This window comes from Xyrauchen texanus, chromosome 32 (genome assembly GCF_025860055.1).
Source record: "Xyrauchen texanus isolate HMW12.3.18 chromosome 32, RBS_HiC_50CHRs, whole genome shotgun sequence".
In the NCBI taxonomy this organism is placed as follows: Eukaryota; Metazoa; Chordata; class Actinopteri; order Cypriniformes; family Catostomidae; genus Xyrauchen; species Xyrauchen texanus.
In genome coordinates, this window is record NC_068307.1 from 19,455,363 (window position 1) to 19,482,533 (window position 27,171).

At 39.6% G+C, this 27,171-nt stretch overlaps 2 protein-coding genes across 4 annotated transcripts in view; both read right to left on the reverse strand.

Moving 5' to 3' along the window:
* Positions 1 to 543: 543 nt before the first annotated feature.
* Positions 544 to 7,434, reverse strand: LOC127626367 (dolichyl-diphosphooligosaccharide--protein glycosyltransferase subunit 1-like). Its single transcript, XM_052102106.1, has 10 exons — positions 7,059 to 7,434; positions 6,188 to 6,252; positions 4,400 to 4,706; positions 4,080 to 4,289; positions 3,482 to 3,674; positions 3,277 to 3,376; positions 3,031 to 3,169; positions 2,798 to 2,917; positions 2,423 to 2,668; positions 544 to 1,365 (listed from the first exon to the last, which is right to left on the reverse strand). The coding sequence occupies exons 1-10, from the start codon at positions 7,290 to 7,292 to the stop codon at positions 1,183 to 1,185; spliced, it is 1,797 nt and encodes a 598-aa protein (XP_051958066.1). The 5' UTR covers positions 7,293 to 7,434; the 3' UTR covers positions 544 to 1,182.
* A 2,775-nt stretch (positions 7,435 to 10,209) lies between these two features.
* Positions 10,210 to 27,171, reverse strand: part of LOC127625910 (protein polybromo-1-like) — a 47,703-nt gene continuing 30,741 nt past the window's right edge. The window contains exons 27-30 of one of the 3 annotated variants that reach the window (XM_052101357.1): positions 24,700 to 24,849; positions 24,169 to 24,218; positions 11,160 to 11,367; positions 10,210 to 10,879 (exon numbers count right to left, since the gene is read on the reverse strand). In XM_052101357.1, coding sequence (XP_051957317.1) covers positions 10,716 to 10,879; positions 11,160 to 11,367; positions 24,169 to 24,218; positions 24,700 to 24,849 — 572 coding nt within the window. In that variant the 3' untranslated portion in view covers positions 10,210 to 10,715. Of the gene's footprint in view, positions 10,880 to 11,159; positions 11,368 to 22,412; positions 22,524 to 24,168; positions 24,219 to 24,699; positions 24,850 to 27,171 lie in introns of those variants that run through there. The other 2 variants (XM_052101358.1, XR_007968382.1) reach the window with 2 other exon arrangements.

The window sequence follows — 27,171 nt, forward strand, 5'->3', positions numbered from 1 at the left end:
GGAATTGAAAGTTGTTTATCACGTGAAGCTACAAAATATTGCATTAATGATAAACAGACACTTCACCTCCCCTGCATTCACTGATCAAAAAGGTATATCATTGCTACAAACTTATGGTGATTTTAGAAATAGAGTTTCATTCATATTTACATAAGCAGAGGGGATAAATTATGTTTACAACAAAGATAATGGTTTAAAAAGACCTATGAGATGACTCTACAATACATTTATGTCTAAAACGTAATAGTGCCCTCTTCTGGTCATAACATACAAGCTCTTTACAGTGAGGTAATACAGGTAAATAGGCTTAATTTTTTTTTAAACGCACACTTATTTACTGTGCTATGGTGGTGTAAATTAATAAAATAAAAACCTGTAGTAGTACCTACCCTTAAAAAGAGAGTCGTAGCTCAACTAAGTTTAGTCATCTATTCTACAAAGAGGTCTAAACTAAAGAAAGCCAAGACAAACAAAAAATTTTGCCATTGCATTGATGAAAAAACTGTTTTGGACCAGCAATAGTTTTTTTTTTTTTTAGACACATTGTTTATTTTAGACACCTTGTTTATTTTTCATGGATTGAAAATGTTTCAAACACCAGCAAATATCTCACATTTATTTACCCTTACAAAAATCAATCTCACTCCATTAATGGAACTGAAGTACATCATTTACAAAAATGGAAAAATCATACAAAAATGAGAAATCAAAGCCCACTGGCAAACATGCGCAAATCTGTAGTGAGTGGTGACAATTACAAAATCAGATGTTCAATATTGTTTTTGTTTTAGGATGGGGAAGAAACATTAAGTGCAAAGATGTTTTTCAGGTGTTTTACCTTAAGGTTATGGAACTAATTTTTAATTCACACCTGACCCCAAACCTTGTTTGCTGGACCATGAGACTGAAAACTGCATCTGACATTCAGCAACTTGAAAAATGTAAATAAAAAAAATCTGCATCCGAATAAACACATGAAACCCTCTTTCACAATCACACACATCCAACAAAAAAAGTTTAACTTCATGTCCCACAAAGGCATCAACATGGTGTTCACAGAATGATGCATAATGTATGTGTGAACATATTGATCTTTCAGTCCAGTCTGCACTGAGTATGTGTGACAGTTTGGGAGGGGGGTGTTTCATGGCCTTACTGAAGACTGGACATCTGATGTTTGATTTACAAGGCATCCAGCAGACTGTCAATGCGGCCAACCAGCTCGTGCCTTTTGCTTGCCAGAGTTTTATCAGAGTCGATGTAGGCATCCTTCTTCACCTTTCCAGCCACCAGCCTCTCGGCCTCCTGACAGGAACGGCACACCAGATCCTTCAGTTGGCCATCCAGCTTCTGGATCTCTCCCACCTGCAAGGGGGAAGATAGATAATTATAAAACCAGCTCATTTCGAAGGATTGAACTCCTCTATAATATCCACTGCATAAGTATTTCCTGCACAGCACCACTGCTAAATCTTTTTTCCTCACTGACTGCACATACAAACAAAAGTTAGATCATCCAAAAATGTAAATTCACTCATTTACTCACCCTTATGCACCATCCCAGATGTGTATGACTTTTTCTGCAGAACAAAAACTAAGATTTTTAGAAGAATATCTAAGCTCTGTAGGTCCATACAATGCAAGTGAATGGGATCCAAAACTTTGAAGCTCCAAAAAGTACATAAAATAATCCACAAGACTCCAGTGGTTAAATCAATGTCTTCTGAAGCGATCCAATCAGTTTAGGGAGAGAACAGACCAAAATGTAACTACATTTTCCACTCTAAATCTTGACATCTGTAGTCTCCTTGGCGATCATGGTTTCAAACTCAATTACACTTCCTATAGTGCTCTGCGCATAAGTCAAGCACTAGGAAGTGGAATCAAGCTTGAAATCATGATCATACCTTGAGACTACAATGGCAAGGTGTACAGTGATATTTAGGTCTGTCCTCACCCAAAATCAATTGGATCACTTCAGAAGAGTTCTAATAATTACTTTTATGCTAACTTTATGTACTTTTTGGAGCTTGAAATTATGGACCTACAAAGCTGAGATATTTAAAAAAAATCTTTGTGTTCTGCAGAAAAAGAAAAAAAATCATACACAACTGGGATGTATGAGAGAGTAAATGTTGAGAGAATTTTACATTTTTGGGTGGACTTCCTTTAATTCAATCTTAATTTAATTATTAATTTAAAATAATTTAAGTTAGAAATGAGGCAAAAACTTTTTACTGTTTTATGTGTACTTTTTGAAAGCAATGTTAAAAATACAAGCTTGTAAGATTAGATAATCTAGTAAAATCAGTAAAGACTGTTAGTTAAAATGGGGGGGGGGGGGGGCGTGACTGGGTTTGAGGGGTTGCCCCTCGCTGCAAACACAAAATCTCAGAGGAAACACTACACTTCCAACATATACCTTTTCAGCCAGATCAGAGCCCTCTGATTTCAGCCGGCTCTGTAAAGCGTTGATGTCATTGGTGAGGGTGCGGTGTTCGGCCTCCAAGGTCTTGCGGCCACTGTTTAGAGCGCCGGTATCGCGGGACTGCTTGTAGCGGTTCACAACTTCATCCATGTGGCGGTACAGACCTAGACGCTTGTTCACCAGAGTCAAGACCTGCTCTGTGATGGAAGCCACCTTCATGCGCACCTCTGCTGCTGGGTCCTGATGCAGGAAAAAAAATAAAAGCAATACACATTCACAAAAAAAAATTTCAGCAACAGTAAAAGAACACCTACAAATCTGTGAGCAATAATCCAAATAAATACACATTCCGCTGACTTTGAGATATACCTTTGTGATGGAGAAGTCAAGGCGTACATAGATGATCACCGTGAAGAAGAGGATGTAGAAAGCTCCCACCACCAGCAATGGCTCCTGCAGCATCAGGATCTTATTAAATGTGTAGTGAACCTAGCAAGCAGAAACTTGTTAAAGACACATATATCAAAACTATTTAACAACTCAACCAGAATCTTGACTTTTTTAAAAGACCCAATCAGACTCCGATTGTTATTCAGGCTTACCACAACATCCTGAATATGCTGCTCCACAAGATTGTTCTTGGTGGCAACGAGCACAGGTCTGCCAAAGGTGTCCAGGTAAGTATAATGCAGTTCATCTGGACTGCGGCTGATGGGGTAGGGAGTGTCCATGTGGATATTTCTGAGGAGAACATTGGGGATGTGGTCAATCTATCTGAAAATACTAAGAAAAATAAATGTAATTTTGAGAAGTGTTGATGCTAGTGCAAATCGGTGTTAGATGCTCACCTAGCTCCTTCAGGAAGGATCAGCTTCACAGTTAGCTGATCAATGACCTGGTCATCATAGACATGATCTACCAGACGCATCTTCAGGGCATACTGATCACCTAAAGGATTGTAAAACATTGTAATATAATTAATTCCCCGTAACTTTGTGGTAAATTATTGACCTGGAAGTTTACAAAGGATATTTTATTTTGTTAGCCAAGTACCCAAGTTGTAAAGATACTCGTAGCTGGGAAGATTGTAACCAATGATGTAGTGTGTTTTCCAGCCACCGAACAATGGGAAACGAGGCCGAATTTCAACTTCTACAGAATCTTCGAGAACTTGCAGGTGAGAAGTAGAGATGTTTCCGATCTCGTCGCGGTAGTACACATCCTGAGCAGAGGCTGGAAGGATAGTCTACGGGAGGACAAAATAGACAGTTCAAGAACAGCAAACCCAAACTTCATCACTTAATGAACGTATCCACTGGCACATGGTGAGTGAAGCAAATTGGGCATTTTTAAATTCATTCCAATGGAGGCCTAGCACAATGCTTGAAAGGTGGATTCTCACTTAAAATTAATAAAAAATGCCCACTTTACTCTCCACGTGCCAGTGAACATGTACCGTCAGTGATGATGGACCAGCACTCCATTTGAGATACTTTAAAGGGGTCATGACATGCCTTTTATTATTATTTTAATATGTCCCTTGAGGTTTACCTATAATATTATCAGTCATATATTTGTAAAACATGATAATTTCATGGCTGTGATGAAACTAAAGGCTACTGGCTTTTTTTATTAATGATGAGACCTTCACCTTGAAAGATTTGACGGAGGAAATACCGCTATCGGACTGTCTCTGGTAGTCATAGCGGGAGAAAGGCCCCTTTAGGTAGGCACCGGTGTGTCTCAAGTCGATGGTTTCCTCCACAGCAATGTTACCCCAATGAGAGACCTCAATAGTGCGGGTGATGCTGCTGATGGTTAGGAATGGTGTGTTGTTTTCATAGTGGATCCTCATAACATCCTATCCAAACCAGAAACCAATTTTCAACAATTTAGTTTGGGGTAAAAAGCTGGAATAAACACTGCCTATTCACTCCATTAATGTGACAATATTGTACTGAGGTCAGGCACCTGGCTGAATGGAGGTACATCTTTGAATGGTCCATACTCAATAGCCTCGTCACTCTTCGTGGGGTTGCCCAGCTTAGTGTAGGTCTCTACGGTTTTGGAGGCCAGGCGTACACTTGTGGTCTGGGAGCGAGTGAGGTATGGGGAGTACAAGTAGTGGTTCCCTTGGAAGACAACGAGCTGCCGTTCATCCTGTGTGATGTGAGTGGGGAAGGGCTTCAGCACGTGACTGAAGACAGTCTCAAACTTCACTCGCAGTTTACTCCCCGCAGCGAGAGGAGACGGCAACTTTGCCTCAAAAAATTTACCACTGCGAGGAGGAAGACACAGAAGTTTAAGCATCTCAAAGAAAAGGAAAAAAGAAACGCAAGCACTGTGCTGCTCAACGCATATATACATAATGAGGAGCAACTCTCATATACTCTATTCTGAGGCCCATTTCACACATATTGCTTCTGCAGCATGCAACTTTAATTTTAGTGCCCATAATAAAGATTCAAAGCAAGCATGTTGAATGTGTAGGCAGCATGGCACAGTGTAGTACTATATGCGACACTGCAAGTCGGGTTTCGTCACCAAGCCTATTTCTGATGTGTGCCGCACTTTGAACTCACCAGAAAATACTGTCAAAATTCACTGTAAATGTATACACCGATCGGCCACAACATTAAAACCACCTGCCTAATATTGTGTAGATCCCCTTCATACCATCAAAACAGCACCAACCCGCATCAGAATAGCATTTGTCCCACAATTGTACTGAGCGGTTATCAGAGTTACCGTAGACTTGGTCACTTCAAACCAGTCTGACCATTCTCTGTTGACTTCTCTCATCAAAAAGGCATTTCCATCCACATAACTGCTGCTCACTGGATGTTTTTTGTTTTTGGCACCATTCAGAGTAAACTTTAGAGACTGTTGTGTGTAAAAATCCCAGGAGACCAGCAGTTACAGAAATACTCAAATCAGCCCGTCTCCCACCAACAATCATGTCATGACCTAAATCACTGAGATCACATTTTCCCCCATTCTGATGATTGATGTGAACATTAACTGAAGCTCCTGACCTGTATCTGCATTATTTTATGCACTAATGCCACACGATTGGCTGATTTGTCGCCAGACTGGCTGGTTTGAGTATTTCTGCAACTGCTGATCTCCTGAGATTTGAACTTACTCTTGAATTTACTCCAAATGGTGCCAAAATCATAAGACATCCAGTGAGCGGCAATCTGTGGACAAATGCTTTGTTGATTAGAGGTCAACAGAGAATGGTCAGACTGGTTTGAAGTGACCATGTCTATGGTAACTCAGATAATCGCTCTTTGGTGGCACAAGGGGGACCTACACAATATTAGGTAGCTTATTAAGAAGCTACATAAAATAAATCGCATAAACATCTAAACCCATTATTTTAAAAAAGATGTTAAGACTCGATGCAAGTTACACACTTAGTGACAAGGCACACAAACTGCACTTTCTATTAAAGTCTAACTTAATTAAAATGGTTAAAGATTAGTTTATAGTCTACAGTTTGGGATTTGGGTATCATGTAAATTACTTTCATTTAGATGTAAATGTAGTCTCCCTTCTAAAGGAAATTAGATATCAAATCATGAAGTTTCTTATAATTCTCATACTTTATGGCCATTTTTAAAGGAAACACTCAATCTTGTAACCCAGAAATTACTGTATCCCTTAAGCAGCAGAAGCAGTGTCTATGTGAAAGCTCAATGAGTATCTGCCTTTGCAGCTACTCACTGCAGGCCTGATACTTTCTCCAGCGTTTACCTTTGTCCATGGATAGTGGTCTCTTTCAGCTCGAGGGCTTCATCCTCCTCATCCTCTCCTTTTACCTAGTGAGGATACAGGTTTTAGTTAGTGTTTTTTAAAAACATTTCTCAATTTTAATACAAAATAGTGTCAGTCAATAAACTTAAATTTAATGCCTGCTAAAGAAAACATTTGTCTACAGGTAATAACATCTAGAAAAGTCAACTAAAGTGCACATGAGCTCTTATGTACTAATTTAAACAAAGGAAAAGACCTATTAATAAAAGCAGGAAAACCACACCGAATTACAGTTTGAACTATTTACTGGAAACATTGTAAATTGTTGTAGTGATATAGCACGGAAGTGAATCCAGTCTCCTGCGCTTACGTGTCACGCTGGCACTGACAGAGCAAAGCGGAAGTGCGCTGCACACACATTGCTAATGCTAACATCTACACAGAGCACATAAATTATGCCCAGTGCATTACGTTGTAATTAATGTGAACAATTAATTTGAACCAAAATTGTATCATAACCATGCTGTTTAAGACAACATTTGTAAAAAAAAAAAAAAAAAATAATGTGTGCAAATATACAAATTACGTGCAATTATGTAGCTAGCATAGGCTATAGTACATGCAAAAGTTGCACCTCCTATTGTCCCTCATATATATATATATATATATATATATATATATATATATATATATATATATATATTTCACAATTCAATAATGCATAATATTGTCCTGAATTTAAAAAATTTCACATGCGGGGGGAGAGATAGTCGGTGACTTAAGTAATTTAATATCATCTGGCTATCACTCACTTCTAACTCTTTGCACTTATTTCTTATTATTATTCAGTTTTTAAATGATGTTTACTCACAGATGCACCGATGAAGGCGAGGTGCGGGACAAGCTCGGGCTCCAGCGCGAGCGTGAAGCTCTGCACGCGCGAGTGTCCATGATTCGCGAGCTGAATCTCCGTCGAGATCTTCGCGAGGTGAGTACTCAGATCCACCGTGCGCTTCACCTCCTCATTCACCAGCCCGTCCGCACACAGCGAAGCGCAGACAAAACAGGATATTAGCACAAAACTTGCCGCTCCGGTGCTCCACATTGTCTTGTGTCTATTTATTTTGATTTGGTGGGTATAGTGTACAATTTTTGTAATGATTTGCCTTGTCAATGTCTGTGTGCGCGCATGCAGTAAGGCCTCGCGCTGCAGGAGCTGCTGCTGAAGGATGACGCTTCATTCATTATCTCGTCGTGACGACACAATCATGGCGGACAATGAACATCACTCTTCAAAAGAATAAGTGCACTGATAGGTATTATTTTTTTCTTGCTATGAAAATGTTTCGGTTTTTTTATTAATACAAATATATTTTAAATAACGCCCTTTAAATACTATTATATATTATGAAAATATTTATGTCAAACTGGATTTGTGGGACTATACAAAAATGCACAACGAAAACTTTTGTTCCCTTTCAATTCAGTCATGAGTGCTGCGTCATAGCTGACACTGTGGGGGTATCCCTGCAGGCATTGCCAATCTCTGAAACTCTTTATAATTTTGCCAATTGTAATGGCCAGATAGCGCTTTGTGCTCCGCCTCCCTCGCACACATGCAAATAACAGCGGTGCATTGCACTACAGCCTTAGAATTGTCTCCTTCAGGATGCTGATAATCACTCTCTGGTACTCTGCACGGAAATTTAATTTCTCTCTACAAGATTGCCATCAAGATTTGTACCTATCACAGCATAGTTTTCTTCTACCCCCAGTGATGCTCCAGCGATCCTGGATTGCTACATTCACTGTTGAATGGCAGTGTGTAGAATTTCCGTTTTGCAAATGTTTCAATAAGCACATGAAAACCCTCTGTCTGGCAGGCGTGAACGCTGTTTTATATACAGCGGTGCTCATTGAGGCTGATTGTGTTCACTGTGAATGCATGAATCTCAAAAGATGCTGGCTCTCGGCCCGTTTTTCGTTCTGAAAGCCGAAGACATCCCCCACTTCTCTCGCTATAGGCTACTCCTTCTGTGGCTTCCGAGGAACCACACAAGGGAGGCATGTGAGGATGGGGAATAAACCATGGAGATTTAAGGAGGATTTATTGCCGGTTTTTGCCTTGGGTTTCTCCTCACCTCTACATCAGGGTTCTTCGCCCGTTCAACATAAGTGCTGGGCAGAGCCCATGCTGACACATTGCTCACAGAGTTTGATTGCATTTTTCGTGGGTCCATAAAAATTATAAATGCTTTTCTCTCCTTTCGCTTTAGCCGAAAAGCCGAAGCTGGTCCCCTTTCCCCCTGCCATACTCCTTCTACGGCTCCTGCGTGAGGATGGGATATAGAGCACAGAGAAGCTATAGAGGCTTCGCCTGCCCAGTACGCCCGTGACGTGCAGCATGCATGATGCGATCACGTTTGGCGGAGTTTATGATTAGAGGGGTGCTATGTCACTAACATTATCCCTGCCTTGCACAAAGTGCTCGTTGAGATTGATTGTGTTATTGCGAGCGAGTAAATACTCAAATGCTTTGCTCTCGACCTGGTTTATGTCAGGGATACTCTGTCACTGGCTTACATTAGTGGACATGTACATGCTCAGGTGAGACATTTACCAATATTTCCCCCTCTGGGCGGGAAAACATTATGAAGCGGTGATGCCTGAAGATTTCTTATTTAAGCCTTAAAAAAAAAGGCTAGGGGTTTCATGTTCTGATCAGATCTGACAACACGGCAGTCGTGGCCTACATAAATTGCAAAGGGGGAGTTCAATCATGGCAAGTGTTCGCTGATTGGTGTTTCTCTTGGTATGAGGACCCTGTACAATGCACCGTACAGCTGATACTTCACTTTTTACAACAACGTTTAGATGCAGGTCTCACCCATCTATGTTCAAAGTGTGTGTTGCTGCCATAGCAACCAGACATATCCCTATATGCAGTCTATCAATAGGCACACACCCTTTGACTTTGAAATCCTTACGTGGTGCGAGGCAGTGCAGATCATCTCGCCCCACCACCGTGCCAGTTTGTGACTTGCCACTTGTGTTAAAGCACACACAGGCCCGCAATTAGAGTGATTGGATTCAGTGTGTTTAGAGAACTCATTAAAGACTGTGCTGCTTCTCACTTTGGCTTCAGTAAATTGTGTCTGGGAACTTTAAGTGCTGTCGGTCAACAACACCTGCTAAGAGTTTGGACCAGGCTTATCAAAAGCCATTCTTAAACCCAGGAAAGGCTATGTGCCAAAAGTTTTGACCACTCCCTTCAAGGTGCAGGTTATTATCCTTCAGGCATTCTTCCCCTCTGTTTGCTTTGCACAAAGCAGAGAGACTACACACACTGTGTCCTGTAAGAGCACAGCATGCATTTATCGATCGCACGAGGCAAATGTGCCTTTTAGATCAGCTCTTTGTCTGTCACGGGTTGCTTTAAAGGGTTGGCTGTCTCCAAACAAAGGTTTTCACATTAGATAGTGAATGCCATTGTTCCTGAATATGACTCACAATGCATACAGTGTCATATTGAAGTAAAATCTCACTCCACTAGAGGCATGGCATCTTCATGGGCATTGTCTAATGGTGTTTTCCTTGAAAATATCTGCCTAGCTGCAGGTTGGGCTTCCTCTAGCATTTTGGCCAGATTTTACAACCTGGATGTCTCCTCTCTCTCTTTCCAGGTGCTTACTGTGAAGGAGAGGTAAACTGTGTATTCTGCTGCTTACGACCAGCTTATTTATAGATGGTCATCCCAAAAACCGCAGTTAGCGATCACTTTATATAAGTCTCCACTACCCATTTGGTTAGTCGCTTTTATATGTACTTATTTACACATGGTAGTGATTTAATTCATCCATGATGACTGTGCTACCCGAACCGGTTAGCATCATCGCCATGTATATCCATCTGTAATATTGTTTAATGTATTAATTTATGTCTAATTAATTTTTGAGCACAGTAGTAGCCAAAGGAAGTTACCACACTTATCATCACCATGTTGGAAATGTACTAACTGGTATTTTGACCGGAAACCAAATTTCTTGTTAGAGTTTTTTGCTACGTCAACAATGTTATGTAGTGCTACTGTTAGTTTATTGAAACAATAGGCAAATGGTGTCCATTCCAAACTGACATTTAGCTAATACAAGTGAAAAATAGGCTTGTTTTTTTTAAACACCATCTTCCGAACCAAGACAAGACCAAAATGGCCATTTCTACATTCTTTTAGAACAATCTTACAACAAAATGTAATCCTGTCACAACTTGCAATGCACAAACATTAAGTTCAACACTTAAAAGTTCAACATTTTATGAAAATGTTTAAATCAGTCTAAGAACATTTAACAACCAACATACAAAATCAGCCAATTGACAGTGCTTTCAAGAAAAATAAAATGGCAAAACCACCAACAAAGCCAACAGAATATATTTAGCATTACAAAACCCTAAACAGAACTTTATATCATAACCACACTGAAACTCTAAGAACGGCTCATCTCCTTGTATGAGAATATGAAGGAATTGTTCAGATGTTATAAGTCTGTTGAATGTTAAGTGTGTCTTGTAGCATTAGGTCCCGCAGTCGCCACAGAGCATCAGCCATAGTCTTGTGAGCTCCCTTACTCTTCAGCCAATGAGAGGGCAGACGACTCTCCTGCTCTTTTGTAAGGCGCACATCTTTCCTGCGAGCTGGGGAGACATACATATTCACTAATACAAGATATAAAAAAATCCAATATGTTCATAAGTGCATTATAAACACTGTTAAATGTTTTAATAACCATTGTATAAAATAAATATTTGTTTAATTCGAAAATTATTTGTATGTACTATTTGCTAGCATTACATAAATATCATATTTAGCATACTGTATATTGGCATTACATCGGCCCTAAGTTACCTTGCCATTTAAAAACACTCAACCACTAGCCTGATACATAACATGCAGTAAATATGGTAACACACTCACCCGTGAGTGTCTGGTCCCACTTGCTGACTGTAGTTGACTCAGCACTGAGTCCTTCGATATACTTCAAATATGCCTCTGAATGTAGAAGGCGCTGGGCTTTGGGTGGTGGATCCACAAATATGGGAGCAGAGGGCTGCTGCAGAGCGGGCTGCCCAATCTGCCCCGGGTAAGTTGGGGGGGCCTGTTGGCCTGATTTCATTACACCAATCTATAGAAATATACAATCTCTGATTTAGATCAGCTCACTTAAAGTGAAAAGCAAAATTTGACAACAACTGACATATTTAAAGGGGTCATAAAATAGAGAATACAATTTTCCTTGATATTTACTGTAGACATAAAAACATGTATGTACTGTACTATAAAAACATACTCTAAATTTCAGAACTCAAAACTTCCTCCCCAGCATTTATATTTGCCACCCTGCAGAAACATCTAGTTTTGAAATCTCTCTGTTCATGACGTCATGACACATTGCTCATTTGTATTTACACATCCTACAACATGCGTCATTGCACCCTCGGCCCCATCTACTGTCAAAATGGCAGGCCTTGTGTGGCTAACTGTTCCTAACATAACACCAGAGGGGACCCATCTGGACTATATTATGTAATTAAATTTTTTTAAACAATCTTACAATAATAAAGATTAGCAAAAGAAAAGAAAAAAAAATATATATATATATATATATATATATACACAAAATCAACATTTAAACCCCACAACCACCCCTCCCCTTACAATCCCCAACCCCGCCCCCAACAAACATCCCTGTGGTCACACATGAGTAAATTTACAGGAAAAAAAAGCAAACAAACACACAATCAAAAAAAATATATATATATATAATAATTATACTCTATTTCAACTATACTACTCTCTCCATGCCCCACACATTCCCTCCGAAAACAAAAAGTAATTTCCCCATTTCCGAACAAACAAATCTAATTTATCCCGTCTTCCAAATGACACCTCTTCAAAAGCCACCACCCTGCCCATCTCCGTGTACCACTCCCAAAATGGAGGTGCACCAGCTGACCTCCAACCCCTCAAAATAATTGCCTGGCGATCATCATACAGGTAAGAACCCAATTCTCTATGTGACTATTCCCCACAAAAGTTGTAAACACCTATAAAACTCAGATCTGGAAATCCCAAAATGTTTAACCAAATTTTCAAAAGATCTCAACAATCCACTCTCATATAGGTCACTGAGCGTATTAACCTCCCTCCCAATCCACTCTGACCAGCAGAAAGGGGACTTATTAATACATAAGTTTGGGTTCTGGCACATGCTTGAGGCAACATTTAAATAAATGTCTCAGTTAAACACTCTGAACACTTTTGTTCATACCGCATGCAAAGGGTAATTTCACAGGACCTGAAGTGGGAGACACACACTTACTCCATTGTGAAAAAGGCCCAGCAGAAGTTGTACTTCCTTCGCCAGCTGAGAAACTTCAACCTGCCACAGGCGCTGTTGATACAGTTCTACTCAGCAGTCATTGAGTCTGTCCTCTGCACTTCAATAACTGTCTGGTTTGGTGCAGCTACGAAATCAGACATCAGAAGACTACAGAGGACAGTTCGGACTCCTGAGAGGATTTTTGGTTGCCCCCAATTCACCCCCCACCCCACCCCACCCCACTTCAAGAACTATACACTACCAGAGTGAGGAAAAAGGCTGTAACAATCACTCTGGGTCCCACTCACCCAGCCCATTACCATTTTGAATTGTTGCATTCTGGCCGACGCTTCAGAGCTCAGAGCACCAGAACCGTCAGGCACAGGAACAGTTTTTCCCTCAGGCTATCCATCTCATAAACCATTAAAACCGCCCCAAGAAGATTCATATGAAAAATGATGAGTTTTGAATGTCTGTTCGGGAGACGTTAATTTCACAAAACAGTCATGCTGCAGTTAAAATTAGGCTTGCTTGAGCATTAAGTGTCATTTCAAGTTCTGGCTTTTGTATGTGGACGTGTTTTTAAAATGTCAATTGGTATTACTAGTTAGCTGCGACATAATGTATGATGCCCAATGGCATAGGGTGTCTTATTCATTGTGAAACTTTGTTTTCTTAATGGTATGAACCACACTGAAGGCCTAGACTGTAAATGCATGGTCCACTACTGAGTCTTACTTGAGTCTTACATGGTCTTACTTGAGCCAGCACTAAAGAAAATATGTCCACCACATATCTTCCCAAATTATTCAGCTTTCTGCGGGGAAAGATTTGTAGTGGTTTCTACTTAATTCACAGATGGCGTAGTGATTTTTGATCATGTGTCACTTAAGGTGTGGTTACGAGTGTACCTGATAACCCCTCCCCCTTTTTAATATGGGGCACCAGTAAAGAATACTATCTTAAAAATGTAAGAACACTCCCAAAAGAGCTGCTCGATAATTTAGAATTAATGTAAACTAGAGGAAGCTGGTCAGCTGATATACCTGAAGGATTTGTGAGAGTCTGGACAACTAGTAGAGTCTCTGATCATCAACACAATGAAGACACGGTTCTAATAAAATTTATTAAATGTATTAACTATAGATATGCAAGAGAAAATACCACAACGATTAATAATGCTAATAATGAATATGCACTGCTAAAGGATAATAAACTAATAACCAAAAAGGAAAGTACTGAATTAAACAATAAAAAATAAAAAAAATATTTGAACACAGAATGGATAAATGCAATGCTGTTGCACTGAATGTAGCAATCGGAAAGAATTGTATGGGAATGCTCCTTATGGGGAACCACCCGACGGCTATGGCATAATGGTGATAAATAATGCTTATTTATCCTTAAACAAATAATATACCTATTATCTGTAACAAGCTGACCCCAGGTAACTTTTATCTAAGCAAGTTAGAAAAACATATGTTGCAGGTATAAACTAATGCCAAGGTCTCTAGAAAGAGGTTGGGTAAGTTTATATTTATGTTCCACACAGTCGGGTGATCAGTCTGGCAGTAGAGACGTCTTCCACTGGCAATGCGGGTAATGTGTAGTTGGAAGGGTACAGAGTTGCAATCCAGTAGTCTTTGCCATGCTGGGCTGGAGGATGCTGAACTTCGGTTGCGCCAAGAGGGTGTTTAAAGAGTGGACTGGGCAGCTGGGTCAGCTGAATCTTCATAGGGTCCTTTGCAGGCTGGCTGTGTCACTGAAGAGCTGTGTTGGACAGGTAACAAGGTCCTTTGTGAACTGGGCTGCGCTTCTGGAGGGGCTGCAAGGGTCAGATAAGGTCCCTCAATGCTGGGGCCCTTTTTCAGCTTAAGTGCAGCAAAATAGCAATAAAGCAATATAAAAGGTTTTGCTTGCAAAAGCTTAACCTCAACTATCTTGTACCCTCTTTCCTCGTCAGGTCAGAAACACAGGACAAGGGTGTGTCTACCCGGGGACATATTTATCCCTTTCTGATGAGGGCGAGATTGAAATCTGGCGCCTTTCCGATCTTGGAGTGTGATTTGCCACTGGTGTCTGAAGTAGCCAGGGTGTTGTCCACCCTAGTGTGGAACTCATTTGCATAGCATAAAGTACATTGTTTAAACAGTGCCTTTAACATTTTACACCAAACCCTTTTCAAATGATTAAAGGCATCGTATAGAACAGAGACCAAACACAATAAGAAATGGTTAAGCCATCCTGCATGCATTAGTTTATCTGTTGATAGGTATGTCCTGTGAACTGTTGAGTTAACAGTCATTAATCATTAACATAAACTGTGCTTTGCATGAAGATGGAGTGGATGTATTGCAGATTATATTAATTTAAGGCCTCCACGCATATGTATGAATAGATCTCTGTGGCCCTCCACTGCTGCTGCTGCATCCGGGAGGTCCTGAAGGAATTTATGGCAGCTCTTGCCTAAACCTTAGAAATGAGTTTGAGTTAAAGTCAACCTGTAGTCCAATGAGAAGCCCTCTCCTCGGTGGTGGTTGGTGCAGAAGGTCCCCCTCCCTGACCTGTAAGAGGTGTCTGGCAGTTGTCTTTGCATCTTATCTGATGTTACTGAACATTTGTTTATGTTCATTCACCAAGGATCCAATCACAGTGTGGCATATCTTCTGCCACAACAGCAGTTAGAGAGGGGCCCTGCCATAAACTGGACCCTGAAATGCCATCTGTGACAGGGCGGAGGGCGGGGCCGCATCGTAATGCTACACACCTGGCCCCTAATCAGCCTAATCAAGCCTCAGAGAGGGATAAAGGCCATCTGGAGACTGCAGTGGGACAGAGAGAGTGATTTACGGGTAGCTGTCCAACACATTTGTGTGTTTGTCGTTTTGTTTAGTTCTTCATTAAACTATTATTTATATTGTAAAGCCGGTTATCGCCTCCTCCTTTCCATTAATCCCTTTACACCATCTTAACTGATGTTAACTACATGGCAGTTAGAGAGAGGCCCTGCCATAAACTGGTCCCTGGAATTCCATCTTAACTGATGTTCACCACAGATGCTTATTTAAGTGAACATTTATGGGGTGCCCAACCCATTCACATTCCACATGGAGAGTGACAATCCACTTATATTAAAATTTTACATTTTGACATATTAGAAAAAATAGATTGTGTGTCAAAAATAAAATTATAAAGACCATATTCCAACATTAGTGCAACAGACAAACCCCGAACTTCCCCCCAAACCAAACAAACAGAAAAAAGAAAATGTTAATGTGCACAACAGAGCCAACTGTCATCCATCCCTCTAAACTCAAGCAGTCCATGTATGCCTATGAGAACCTCCACGACAACTTTGCCATTGGATTGCTCAAGTCCGGTGCTTCTGTACAAATTTTGTGAGACAGAATTACATAACAGAGGAAAATCTATAATACAGACTCCAGCCAATAGACAGAATAAACACAGAGAACCTGTAGATTCATTCATAAAATTGTCTCGAAGGTGTGTTCCTTCACAAAACAAGTTCCAGCCGCTAGCGGAACCAGCAAAAAATTAATAAAAAAGTCTGTTCAGTTTCCTCGGACAGTCAAACAAATGTTCTGTGAGCCGGCTGTTCATGAGTGAAGCAAATGACCTAATCCTTCCAATGTCCTGCAAAAAATACTCCACAAAACAAACTCCAGCCAATAGGAGGCTTAAACACAAGAAACATGCAGATTCATCCACAGTTGTCCCAAAGGAGTGTTATTCCACAAAATAAACTCCAGCTGCCAGGCGGAGCCATCACAAAAAGATACAAGAAAGGCACCCGGCTTCCTCACAGTCAAGTGTATGTTCAATGAGTCAAGCTCACTTGGGGGCAGCATGAGAAACACCGAATGGCTTACTCACCCCAAAGACAATGCTTGCTGTGGGAATCCACTGCAACAAATTATTTTCAAGATAAGTATTTTTGTCTTGTTTTCAGGTAAAAATATCTAAACATTCTTAAAATGTGATTTATTTACTTGACAAGAAAACTGGCATAAGATTTTAAGTTTTGTTTTCGAAATAAATCTTATCAAATTAAGTGAACTTTAGACTTAAAACAAGAAAAAAAAATCTGCCAATGGGGTAGGCAAAATAAACTTTTTTTACGTAAAATAAAGTTTATTTTGCTTAAAACAAGACAATATCTTATCCCATTTTGCTTGACAATAAATAAATCACATTTTAAGAATGTTTAGATAATTTTACAGGAAAACAAGACAAAAATACTTATAAAAAAAATTGTTTTAAGTGTGTAAATACTTTACGGCTATCCTTAGTATCTATTCTCAATTTGGCCGGAAATATCAGTGCAAAAGCAATCTTCTGTCGAGTTTCTTGAAGGAGTATTACTACACAAAACAAACTCCAGCCGCTAGGCGGAACCAAGCATCCTCATACAGTCTTGTGTATGTTCAGTAAGTCTAGCTCACTTGGGGGCAACATGAGAAACACCAAATAGCTTACTCATCCCATTGTCTTTATGAAAGACAATGCTTGCTGTGGGCATGTAAATATTTTGCGGCCATCCTCAGTATCTATTCTCAATTTGGCCGGAAGCATCAGTGCAAAAGCAGTCTTCTGTTGATGTATGAGTTTCTTGCATTCCTTGAATCGATCACGTTTCTCTCTTGTCGAATTCACAAAGTCCGGGAACAAGAAAATGTTGTGGTTCTTCCAAGAAAGCCTTCCTTTGCTTCTCGCGTAGCACAAGATCTTTATAGGATGATCTCAGACATTTGTCCAGAATTGATCGGGCCTGTCTCCCTCAGCCGATCTCCGAGCCAGCACGCTATGAACTTGCTCGATTTTCAGCTTATGGCTTGTTATTTCGAGCAGACTTGGAAAGAGCTCATCTCGCAATTTCACCAAATCTCTGCCTTCCTCGTGCTCAGGAATTCCAACAATTGCCAGACAATGCTAAATGTCTTCCATGGCACTGTCCAAACCGAGTCCTTGGTCTGTGGCCCTGTCTGGGGTATCAGCTTGTGCACGTGTCTTTTAATATCAACCAATCAGTCAATCAATCAATCAATCAATACTTACAGTATCTCACAAAAATGAGTACACCCCTCACATTTTTTGTAAATATTTGATTATATCTTTTCATGTGACAACACTGAAGAAATGACACTTTGCTACAATGTAAAGTAGTGAGTGTACAGCTTGTATAATAGTGTAAATTTGCTGTCCCCTCAAAATAACTCAACACACAGCCATTAATGTCTAAACTGCTGGCAACAAAAGTGAGCACACCCCTAAGTGAAAATGTCCAAATTGGGCCCAAAGTGTCAATATTTTATGTGGCCACCATTATTTTCCAGCACTGCTTTAACCCTCTTGGGCATGGAGTTCACCAGAGCTTCACAGGTTGCCACTGGAGTCCTCTTCCACTTCCATGACGACATCACGAAGCTGGTGGATGTTAGAGACCTTGTGATCCTCCACCTTCCGTTTGAGGATGCCCCACAGATGCTCAATAGGGTTTAGGTCTGGAGACATGCTTGGCCAGTCCATCAACTTCACCCTCAGCTTCTTTAGCAAGGCAGTGGTCGTCTTGGAGGTGTGTTTGGGGTCGTTATCATGCTGGAATACTGCCCTGCGGCCCAGTCTCCGAAGGGAGGGGATCATGCTCTGCTTCAGTATGTCACAGTACATGTTGGCATTCACGGTTCCCTCAATGAACTGTAGCTCCCCAGTGCCGGCAGCACTCATGCAGCCCCAGACCATGACACTCCCACCACCATGCTTGACTGTAGACAAGACACACTTGTCTTTGTACTCCTCACCTGGTTGCCGCCACACACACTTGACACCATCTGAACCAAATAAGTTTATCTTGGTCTCATCAGACAAAAGAACATGGTTCCAGTAATCCATGTCCTTAGTCTGCTTGTCTACAGCAAACTGTTTGCGAGCTTTCTTGTGCATCATCTTTAGAAGAGGCTTCCTTCTGGGATGATAGCCATGCAGACTAATTTGATGCAGTGTGCGGCGTATGGTCTGAGCACTGACAGGCTGACACCCCCACCCCTTCAACCTCTGCAGCAATGCTGGCAGCACTCATACGTCTATTTCCCAAAGACAACCTCTGGATATGACGCTGAGCACGTGCACTCAACTTCTTTGGTCGACCATGGCAAGGCCTGTTCTGAGTGGAACCTGTCCTGTTAAACCGCTGTATGGTCTTGGCCACCGTGCTGCAGAGTGAATAGGGTCTTGGCAATCTTCTTATAGCCTAGGCCATCTTTATGTAGACCAACAATGTGAGAGCGATGACGCCAAATTTAACACACCTGCTCCCCATTCACACCTGAGACCTTGTAATACTAACGAGTCACATGACACCGGGGAGGGAAAATGGCTAATTGGCCCAATTTGGACATTTTCACTTAGGGGTGTACTCACTTTTGTTGCCAGCGGTTTAGACATTAATGCTGTGTGTCGAGTTATTTTGATGGGACAGCAAATTGACACTGTTATACAAGCTGTACACTCACTACTTTATATTGCAGCAAAGTGTAATTTCTTCAGTGTTATCTCATGAAAAGATATAATCAAATATTTACAAAAATGTGAGGGGTGTACTCACTTTTGTGAGATACTGTACATAGTTGTCTGGAATTTTTCCTGGTGAGCTCACAATAATAAATACAATAAAGAGAAGAAAAAAATAAAACTGAGAATATCATCGCAAGTGCAACAGCAAATCAACATCATGCACCAAAGGGGACAACATAAGAAAACAGCCCATCATTGTATGGTATATGGTACAGATGCGTGAGTCCTGGAGTAGTTAATAACATGAACAATCCTACAATAAGTACTAATTAGGAAGACTTCACTTTAATTGCCCTGAGGCGTCTACCTGAAGGTAAATGAGTTAACAGGCACTTAGCAGGATGTGTGGGATCAGATTTTCATTCCTTTACTTTGCATACGTGACACATAAATATCAGAAATTGCAGGAAGATCATGACCAATAATCTTTGAGGCAGATCAAACTATGCCACCGATCTGCCTTTTCTGCTGAGCTGTGGAGTTGCCAAACCACACTGTGACAGAGAAAGTTAATACGCTTTATATCACTGCTCTATAAAAATTGGACATACCATCTTTTGATACATCAAACATTTTTAGCTGTCTTAAAAAGAAAAGTCTTTGATGGGCTTTTTTTTATAATGACTGTTAGGTTATCAACCCATTTCAGAGATGCAGAGATAGTAATTCCCAGGAACTTGAAGCTTTGTACATTTTCAATATCCTGGCCATTGATGGTTAATGGCAGAACAGCATTTTGTGGCCACCAGAAATCAAATCCCATTTCCTTTGTTTTTAAGACATTCAACTTGAGATTATGAGTACAACACCATTCAATAAGTGTAGGACACCTCCCTCCTGTAGTCTGATTCATTATTATCTGTTATAAGACCAATCAATGTTGTGTCATCTGCAAACTTGTAAATTAAAAAAATCACAGTGTGAGATACAGTCATTAGTGTATACAGAAAATAGTAAAGGAGACAGGACACAGCCTTGGGGAGCACCCATACTTATAGACACTGAACTCGAGAACTTGTTATTAATTTACGCTACTTGTGATCTGTTTTGCTGGAAGTTCAGAATCCAAAGGGCAAGGGAGAATTACCCTAATTTATCAAAAAGTTTAACCAGGACAACTGTATTAAATGCAGAGCTATAGTCCACAAAGAGAGCCCTCGCATAGGAGCCCGGAGCTTCTAGATGTTGCAAGATAGAATGAAGACACAGTGCCACATTATCGTCCACAGACCTGTTAGCCTTATAAGCAAATTGGTAGGTGTCCAGACAGACCAGAGACTAAATGAGTACCAAATGCTCAAAGATTTTCATGACAACAGAAGTTAAGGCCACTGGTCTGTAGTACTCCAGAGTATCTCCAGAGCCCAAGGATTTAGAATTCTTTGACATGTTGACATCTTAGAACAGTTATTTAGCAGAGTGTATCGAATCTCACCGGTTATGACATAAAAATAATTAAAATTAGCAAAGTGTGTAGAGCTCGCCGTTCACACGTCTGACCCTTGATTCATCCATCTGGATTATTTGTAATTATTTTGTATATAAACATGAACTACACAGACTCTTTGACCACTGCCATGTATTTAGCTACTTTTAAAAGATGGGGTGTCAAGTTAAAACTCTGAGAGGGAGAAGAAATTCTCTGTCATTCAGCTGCTGCCTCTGTCTTGGATACGTTCTTTCGGCCACCTGCGCAATTTTTAATTGTTGGTGTATGTAAACATAGGATATCTTTGACGATGGACGTCTTTGACCGTTTCAGTGTGTTTCCAGTGATGTGCACCTCATTGCGCCTTCAGTATGCGTGTGCGTAATTTCACCATTCTTTGGACTATGATGTGTTTTTTGGCTCATGTCAGCATGGATTGCTGGTGACCAGTCAAAATACGATTCAAGCTTTGCAAAGGAATTGTTATTGAAGAATAATGCAGTTACAAAACACTTAAACCATTTAATTCATGAATATTTCAAATGTCATGACTGTTTGATATTTTATGGTGTCCTGTGTTAACAGTTGTGCTTGAGATGAACAATTTAATATATTAAAGATGCAGTGTGTTATGTGTAAACTCTTGAATTTTGTTTTACAATGTCAAGGTTCATTCTCTTCGATTGAGTTTGCTGAATTTGAGGGGCAGCATAATGTTAGCCAATCATAACAGTGGGCCTTTAATTTGAAGTTTTAAGGAGGCGTTGAGGGCAAAACTGAGCGTTTTAGACAGAGGGTCAAAAACAGTGTGGAAAATTATCATATATTACTAAATAGTGACTGTTTTGGTGCAAAAAAATATTTTATAATATTATCATTGGACCTCAGGTAAGATCTTTTTTTTCTTTTTCTTTTAAAGCACTTCATGACCCCTTTAATTGAAGTGCATTACAAAGGTTCTTAAGTTTTACAATTACAAGCACAGTGTTTCCATGCAACGACAAAGACATTTTAAATAGTACATTTTCTATTCAAAACTCTATTTGCTTTAGTGCCCAAGCAGGAATTCTAACTTAGAAGCCCAGTTTGCACCTGGTATTTCCCTACATTCATCTTGGGTGATGCAATCACAAGTGGCAAGCACTAAAGATGGGTATAAATTGGGTTCAAAATGCTTTGTGATGATTACTGAAACCACAAGATAGTCTGAAATGCATGTAACCAATTCACATTAGTAGTGTAAATGTTAATGCATCCTGATGTCATCGCGGATAACAGCAAAGGACTGCCTACTTGCCTACTATCCAATTTATCGAGTGATTTTTAGGTGTTGGCTTCATTAATATAATTGCCGGCCACATGGAGGGAGATTATGCACGCATTAAGGGGGTTGCACACATAACGTGTCTGGCGGACGACATGGCATGTTCTAAAATTCAAAAACAACTGTTTGCTACGAATGTATGCCCAGCTACGACTCCGGAGGCTGCTCAAATTTCTGCTGCACCACGGAGCGCAACTTCCATAGTTTTCTATTAAATTGGACACAAATCATTATCAAAAGACATAGATTATTTACTCTTGTCATTACTGGATGATATATTGTGTATATATTTCTTTCATAGAGCCTACACAATGTATTGTGAGATGTATAGATAAATTGCATAATTAAAATTAATAGTTCCATTTGCGCAATAACACCAGATTAATACACTAACCTGCAAACTCATCAACATCACTTTGGTCATGCTTGAAGGGAAAAACTTTGTTAACTTTTGCGTGAACTGTCTGCCACCTGAACCGCATCAACATGCCCTGTGTTTCATACCTATGCCGTGTCCAACCCGTGACGCGGTGTGGCACTTCTCGTCTGGTGTGTGACCACCTTTAGAGTCTGTCAGTGGGAGGTTGTTAATCAATTGACCGTTGAGACTCCCTGCTGATTAAATGGAAACCAGCAATGGAAAAAATTATCCAACATGTTAGAAAAAATCTTTCTGTCGACAAGGCAGGCTCTTGTGTTCTCTTCAAGTGACCAAGGAGCCTTTTTATTTTACTGAAGAACTGACAAGATCTCAAGATGATCTGAACGTCTTCATCGCACTCATCTCATATCTGCATATCATCACAAACGCTTATCGTAATCCATATTATTCTGTCACCAAACAATATTCCTTACAAAAAAGGCTAATAAAAACAGAAAGCTGTTGCATAACTGTCTGATTTTATTAAACGCATATGAACATACTCGTTCTACGGAAAGCTTTAAGGGGATAAATACACAATTACCCACTTTCCACAAGGTAAGGTTTCTCTATGAATTGTTTCCTAAATCACTTTTTTACAATTCTTTCTGCTCACGCGATATTCCTATTGTTATTTCGGTGAGCTCAATGTAACTGAATAAGACAGAGAGAGAGTTGCGGTGAGTTGGTATGTGTGTCACTTTTCCACTATTTTGTAACTTCTCGATGAAACCATGATCACATGTGGTCACATGAATCACATTTGAGGTGCAAGTTAATACCAGGGCCAGAAGCACCAGGTTCCACTTTAAAGCACACTTTAAATATAAAGCCATATGACACCCACCTTTTTACCCAAACATTAAAGTTCATCAGGGCCATTCCGTGTAAACTCAACAAGTCTGGGGCTCAATTTAGTCTTTTATATATAATTTTTTTATTATAATTTTTTTTTTTTACACGAGATAGGTAGGTCTTATTAATATCAGCTGACTTCAGCACCGCTTGTTGCATTATATGCCAATGATGTATATTTTTTTTTTCGAAGTTTCAGAACAAACTTTCTTTTTTGTATCTGAATTATTTAAGGCTCTATATGATTAAATCCCAGAGATATGTGGCTCTCAGTGTGGCTACATCTGAAAACTATTTTAATTTGACCCATTTTAAATTGTCGAAATCCAAATGTGGGTCACATGGTACAATATGACACAAGTTTTCTTGTCTAACCAAACAAAGGTCTGCAGTACAAATTCTGTTGAAACTAGAAATATACCTTTATTTAATAACATTCAAATCTTGATTTTCAAGAGTCCAAATATACATCATTATTAAGAATATGTGACATGTGGCTCTTCAGTTTGATGTTAGATGTATCTTTAATACTTCTGGAGTTATAGGCACTCCAACTTTGTAAAAACAACAAAAAAAGATTTTTCCCATTTGTTTACTTACACCATTGGCATGAAACAAGGGTTGCTTGATGTCAACTGATTATAGTAAGAGTAATAGACCTACCAATCTCTGTGTAAAAATAAAATAATGACAATTCCACGGCCACCAAGATTGTAGTTTTGCTCCAAAATTATAGGCGAAATTTTATTTTGACCCCCTAATTGCTAATTAATTAATTAATTTTGCCAAATTAATGGATTACTTAGTAAATATCGATCAATGACATTTAATATTTTGGTTTTCATCATAATTTATATTCATATATCTTAAAAAAAAGTATTAAAAAAATAAAAACTTTAATCCAGGAAAGGTTCTGAAATTTGGTTGAGTTGACATGGAATAATCCATAAGCATTTAGAATTCTAATAAATATGTCAGTATTACCTGAGTCCCATAAGTGTTTCCTGTAGAACCTGGGGCCATTCCATTCATACCTGTGAAAGAGGTACCAGCATACACTGTGACCAAGATACTTTTAAAGTTCACTGATACCCTGAGCTCTTTAAGTTCTTTTCATGTGTATCTATTGAGATAAATGCTATTGTCTAAATGAAAAAAGGGATACATTAATTGTTACAATATGCTCCACCCCAACATCAATAAAAGAAATGCGTCAACATAGAACACACGGCTGTGCTTATTAAACAATATCTTGGGGTTTTAAGTGCAAGCCAAGTCATTCTACTGAAGTGGTACTGCCTCTTTATCAACAAATAAAATGTTAAGAGACAGTTTTCTGGTGAGAAGTCAGATTACTTGGGAGTCTGTTTAATTGGATTTGATATGGCCAGGGCAGACTGGTTACTCAATTGAAACACTGAGCCTATGGTACAGGTAGCCCCTCTTGTTAGGATTTCGAGAGGCACACAGGAAGCAACTGCAAGTGGGGACGTGTGGCTGTGAAGTGGTCCTTACCGAGAAACGGCATACCAGGCATACCCCATGGGAAGTGGTGGGGTAAAGCAGGCATCCCCATGAGATGTGGAATCATGCCGGCCATGTTAATCATGCCATTGACAGGACCCTGAAAGGGATGCATGGGCGGCTCGTAGCTAACCATCATGCCTTTGGAGGGAGAGGAGGAAGGTGGCGATACAACACATGCATGCTTCAGTACATCATGCAACTAATTATAGTTATGTTTCCATTCAAGTTACGAATGCATTTTATTTTGAAAAATCGGAATATCACGAATAAAGAAGCATTTACATACCTCGTGTTTAAGAGAACAAAATCGTCACTTACATGACACTTATGAGGAAATTAGCACAAAATAGAAATGAAAATGGAAGTTGAAGCCACTGTGACTCTTATAAAATGTAATCAATAAATAGCGTTCAGCAGCAGATGCCTTATGTCTGCGATAGTGAAAGCATATCAGACAGTTCTGGAAGGTAATAATAGCCATTCATTTTGATGACAGAATTTGGTGTTTCAGAATAACCAGAGCAATTTGAGATGGTATGCATTGACATTCATGACATTGTCTGAGCACATTATGTATTTAAATGGCTTGTTTAGGCAGTCACATTACTTTTTTATATACAGTTGAAGTCAGAACACTTGGAAATCATTAAAAATCATTTTTTAACCACTCCACCGATTTAACATTAGCAAACTATAGTTTTGCATTTAGAGTCATTTTTCCAAAAAAAATGTAAAGACAGATTGTTTCACTTTAAATGGACTGTATCACAATTCCAGTGGGTCAGAAGTTTACACACAAGTTAACTGTGCCTTTAAGCAGCTTAAAAAATTCAAAATAAAAAATTATGTCAATCCTTTAGACAATTAGCTTCTGATGGGAGGTGTACTGAATTGGAGGTGTACCTGCGGATGTATTTTAAGGCCTACATTCAAACTCGGTGCCTCTTTGCCTGACATCATGGGAAAATCAAAAGAAATCATCCAAGACCTCAGAAAAAAATTATTGAGGACCTCCACAAGGCTGGTTCCCCCTTGGAAGCGACTTCCAAATGCTTGAAGGTGACACGTTCATCTGTACAAACAATAGTTCGCAAGTATATACACAATGTGATCACACAGCCATCTGTCTCCTAGAGATGAACGTTTGGTACAAATAGTGCAAATCAATCCCAGAACAACAGCAAAGCACCTTGTAAAGATGCTGGAGGAAACAGGCAGACAGTATCTGTATCACAGTAAAACAAGTCCTATATTGACATAACCAGAAAGGCTGCTCAGCAAGGAAGAAGCCACTGCTCTGAAACCACCATAAAAAAGCCAGACTACAGTATGCAAGTGCACATGAGGAAAAATATCTTTTGAAAAAATGTCCTCTAGTTTGATGGAACTAAATTGAACTGTTTGGCCATTATAACCACTGTAATGTTTGGAGGAAAAAAGGAGAGACTTGAAAGCCGAAGAACACCATCCCAACCGTGAACCATGGGGGTGGCAGCATCATGTTGTGGGGGTGCTTTGCTGCAGGAGGGACTGGTGCACTTCAGAAAATAGATGGCATCATGAGAAAGGAATATTATGTGGATATATTGAAGCAACATCTCAAGACATCAGCCAGGAAGTTAAAGCTCGGTCGCAAATGGGTCTTCCAAATGGACAATGACCCCAAGCATACCTCCAAAGTTATGGTAAAATGGCTTAAGGACAACAAAGTCTTGGTATTGGTATACTCAATCCGATAACGAAAAAACTATTTTTTTTTTGTGGGCATGTAACTGAAAAAGCATGTGCGAGCAAGGAGGCCTACAAACCTGACTTAGTTTCACCAGTTCTGTCTGGAGGAATGGGCCACAATTCCAGCAACTTATTGTGAGAAGCTTGTGGTTAGCCAAAGCGTTTGACCCAAGTTAAACAATTTAAATGCAATGCTACCAATTACTAATAAAGTCTATGTCAACTTCTGACCCACTAGGATATAAGGAAAGAAATTAAAAGCTGAAATAAATACTTATCTCTACTATTATTCTGTCATTTCACATTCTTAAAATAAAGCAGTGATCCTAACTGACCTAAGACAGCGAATGTTTTATACAATTAAATGTCTGGAATTGTGAAAAATGAAATGTATTTGGCTAAGGTGAAAGTAAACTTCTGACTTCAACTGTATATTCATATAAAAATCCTATAGGAATATATTTGGTTTATTTTATTGATTAAAATCCATGCAATGTGCAAGGATGACAAAAGCATGCTGCATTCCAAATCATATGTATTCTGATAAAAAATATTAGTTTTGGAATTACAAAGACCAAAACATGGCAGAAAGAAATCAAATTAATTGGATTAAGATAAAAAGTGCATTGGAGATGAAAATATATGCAGTTAGGCTTCTTATTGCAGCTCTTTGTGGTACCAGAAAGGTGTGTCCATCACACCTAAGAGGGGTTACCTGCCATAGGTGTC

What these genes read in the sequence shown, in the direction of transcription:
- LOC127626367 (XM_052102106.1), bottom strand. Translation starts at nt 7,292, where the DNA reads ATGTGGAGCACCGGAGCGGCAAGTTTTGTGCTAATATCCTGTTTTGTC. An exon ending in ACCACTATCCATGGACAAAG is followed by an intron (nt 4,707 to 6,187) that starts GTAAACGCTGGA and finishes TCCTCCTCGCAG; the next exon opens with TGGTAAATTTTTTGAGGCAA. An exon ending in CGAGTATCTTTACAACTTGG is followed by an intron (nt 3,377 to 3,481) that starts GTACTTGGCTAA and finishes ACAATCCTTTAG; the next exon opens with GTGATCAGTATGCCCTGAAG.